Source organism: Octopus bimaculoides, chromosome 7 (genome assembly GCF_001194135.2).
Source record: "Octopus bimaculoides isolate UCB-OBI-ISO-001 chromosome 7, ASM119413v2, whole genome shotgun sequence".
NCBI lineage: Eukaryota > Metazoa > Mollusca > Cephalopoda > Octopoda > Octopodidae > Octopus > Octopus bimaculoides.
The window spans coordinates 3,267,137-3,269,636 of NC_068987.1; the positions used below are offsets into that span (position 1 = coordinate 3,267,137).

Below are 2,500 nucleotides of genomic sequence, written 5' to 3' on the forward strand. Positions count from 1 at the left end.
AGAACTTGTCAAATACAATTTTGTTAATGTACAAACAGTTTGTTCTTTTATATAAAACAGATGTTTTTGGAGGGTTTTGTTTAGAAGAGAAAATTATTATTTTTTTTTTTTAAAGAAATAAAAGGATTTTTTTTCTCCAAAATTCTGACGACTTTTTTTCTCAATATTCAATTCTGTACATCACACCTAACACTCTCTCTCTCTCTCTCTATATATATATGGAGGGAAAGGATCTTCTGACGTTGGGCCTCACAGAGACGATGACAGGGGACTGAAACTTCTGGCAGTTTGCTATGCTTGAGAAGACACATCAAGCTGAGCAAAATCATGGTTGTCCTTGCATACAGGTGTGTCCCCTGCATCTCTCTTCAGCTAAACAATCCTGGCTCGTAGGTGCTGTGTTAAAGCACTCAGTAAACTCTATAAGGTGGTGGCTATTAGGAAGGGCATCCATGCCAAAACAGACATGGGGCCTGGGCAGCTCTTCAGCTGGCCAGCTCCTGTCAAACTGTCCAACCCATGCCAACAAGGAAAACCGGCATTAAATGATGATGATGATGACATACATACATTTGTATACACACAAATGCATATATGCACACACAGACACACAAATACATATATTTATACAAATATAAATATAAGAATATTTCTAGTAATAAAACGGTTTCAAGATTAAGAGAAAACATGCAAGTTTTATTAAGCGAAGGAATCATGGAGTCCCATATAGCTTCAGTGCAGTTAAAAACCACTTTTAACCCAGCAAGGGAACCTGAACATAACCATTCAACCTGCAGCAAATAGCAGCTAAATCCCCCTCAAATCACACCTCAATGTCTTAAGAAAACAAAACAAAAAGCAACAAGTTGGTCAATATGGTCCTAGATAGATTAAAAACGTTGAGATTGGAGGATTATGGCAAGAGTGTTTCTAATTAGGATGCTCGTTAAGAATTAAATAACAACAGTTATCGCTCATACTGCTTCAGACCATTTCTGTATTGGTTAATATTCAGAAGAAAACTTCTGGTGGTGTAAGTTTGGCAATTAATATAGAATTAATTTATAAACTTATGTTACTTAATAGATACATACACATGTGTATAGATACGCATTAGATAATAATAAATGCACCCTTCTAAAGCCTAGCCAGACTCATGGGCCCGGTTTCCCGGTTTCAATGGCATATGTGTTCCCCCCAGCTGGACGGGACACCAGTCCATCGCAGCGTTACTCATTTTTGCCAGCTGAGTGGACTGGAGCAATGTGAAATGAAGTGTTTTGCTCAAGAACACAACGCGTAGCCCGGTCCAGGAATCGAAACCACAATCTTACGATCATGATGCCGACACCCTAACCACTAAGCCACGCGCCTCCACATAGATACGCATTAACACACGCATATACATACATGCATGCATGCATACATAAGAAACTAAAATGACAAAGGAATGAATAATTATGCCATGCATTCTATTAGCTTACAGCTGTTTCTGCTATAAGATTTCCTTGTCCTTTTAATTTCTTTTTACTGCTCTGTACTCGACTGGTGTTTCGTTCTGGAGCATATGTAATATTGAGTTCTAACACCAGGTTATTAGTATTGCTATGCATAAGCAAAATGATATATCTATATGTAAATATATATGAGGATATTATTGTTTATAATAATACCAGTGGCTTAGCATGTGAAGAAAAACCCATAATGGTAAAAAATTTATCAATTAGTAATTAAGGGTACTAACAAGCATTTTGACTGCTATATTTAGCATGCTGGTAGCACTGCTTGTTACTTCCTTTGATTACTAATTGATACAGATATATGTGTGTGTGTGTATATATATGTGTGAATATGAACGTGTTTTCTATGTATGCACATACACACACTCAAACACACGTATGTATTTATGAAACACACATATACACACACACATGCAGGCATTGAGGATCCATAAGTGTATACCCATATATGTATACACTTACACGTGTGTTTGTAAATACTTTCTGTGGCTATTGTACACTGTTCTAAATGATATTAGTTTTTAAAAAATCATTTCTGTTAAGAATTTGACATTGAAAATTTTAAAACAAAAATATCGGATGAGTTGTGCAGATTTTGTTGGTTCTGATTTAGTGTAAAGAGAGCACCAAGCAGTTAGTGTAAAGACGCAAAGCAATGAAGAGCACTCTAAGAATCACCTGCAGTTACAATTGCACAGCACTTGGTATCAAGGATTCTATTTGTTAATGCCTCAGCGGAAAATCCAGCAAACTACAAGAAAATGGTTGCAAAATAAAAACAATGTTTAACTAAAATCTTCATTAATTTATACCCAAGTTATTATGGCATGAAAAAAATCACATGACACAAAATGCTAAAAATTCATAATGTTAGCAATTTTTCCAATATATTTCAAACAATCTGATTGGAACTTTCAAAGGTAAAATATGAATAACCATTCCTTTAAAATGATTTGTTATATTTCTTTCCGACATAAATT

The 2,500-nt window shown here is 35.3% G+C and overlaps 1 protein-coding gene across 2 annotated transcripts in view; it reads right to left on the minus strand.

Annotated features, from left to right (window-relative positions):
* LOC106871585 (acetyl-coenzyme A synthetase, cytoplasmic) overlaps positions 1 to 2,500 on the minus strand; it is a 37,204-nt gene that overhangs the window by 17,014 nt on the left and 17,690 nt on the right. Inside the window, exon 4 of one of the 2 annotated variants that reach the window (XM_014918095.2) lies at positions 2,199 to 2,271. The exons of the other annotated variant lie outside the window; for it this stretch is intronic. Within the exon in view, the coding sequence (XP_014773581.1) occupies positions 2,199 to 2,271 (73 nt within the window). The remainder of the gene's footprint in view (positions 1 to 2,198; positions 2,272 to 2,500) is intronic. 2 annotated transcript variants of the gene reach the window in all.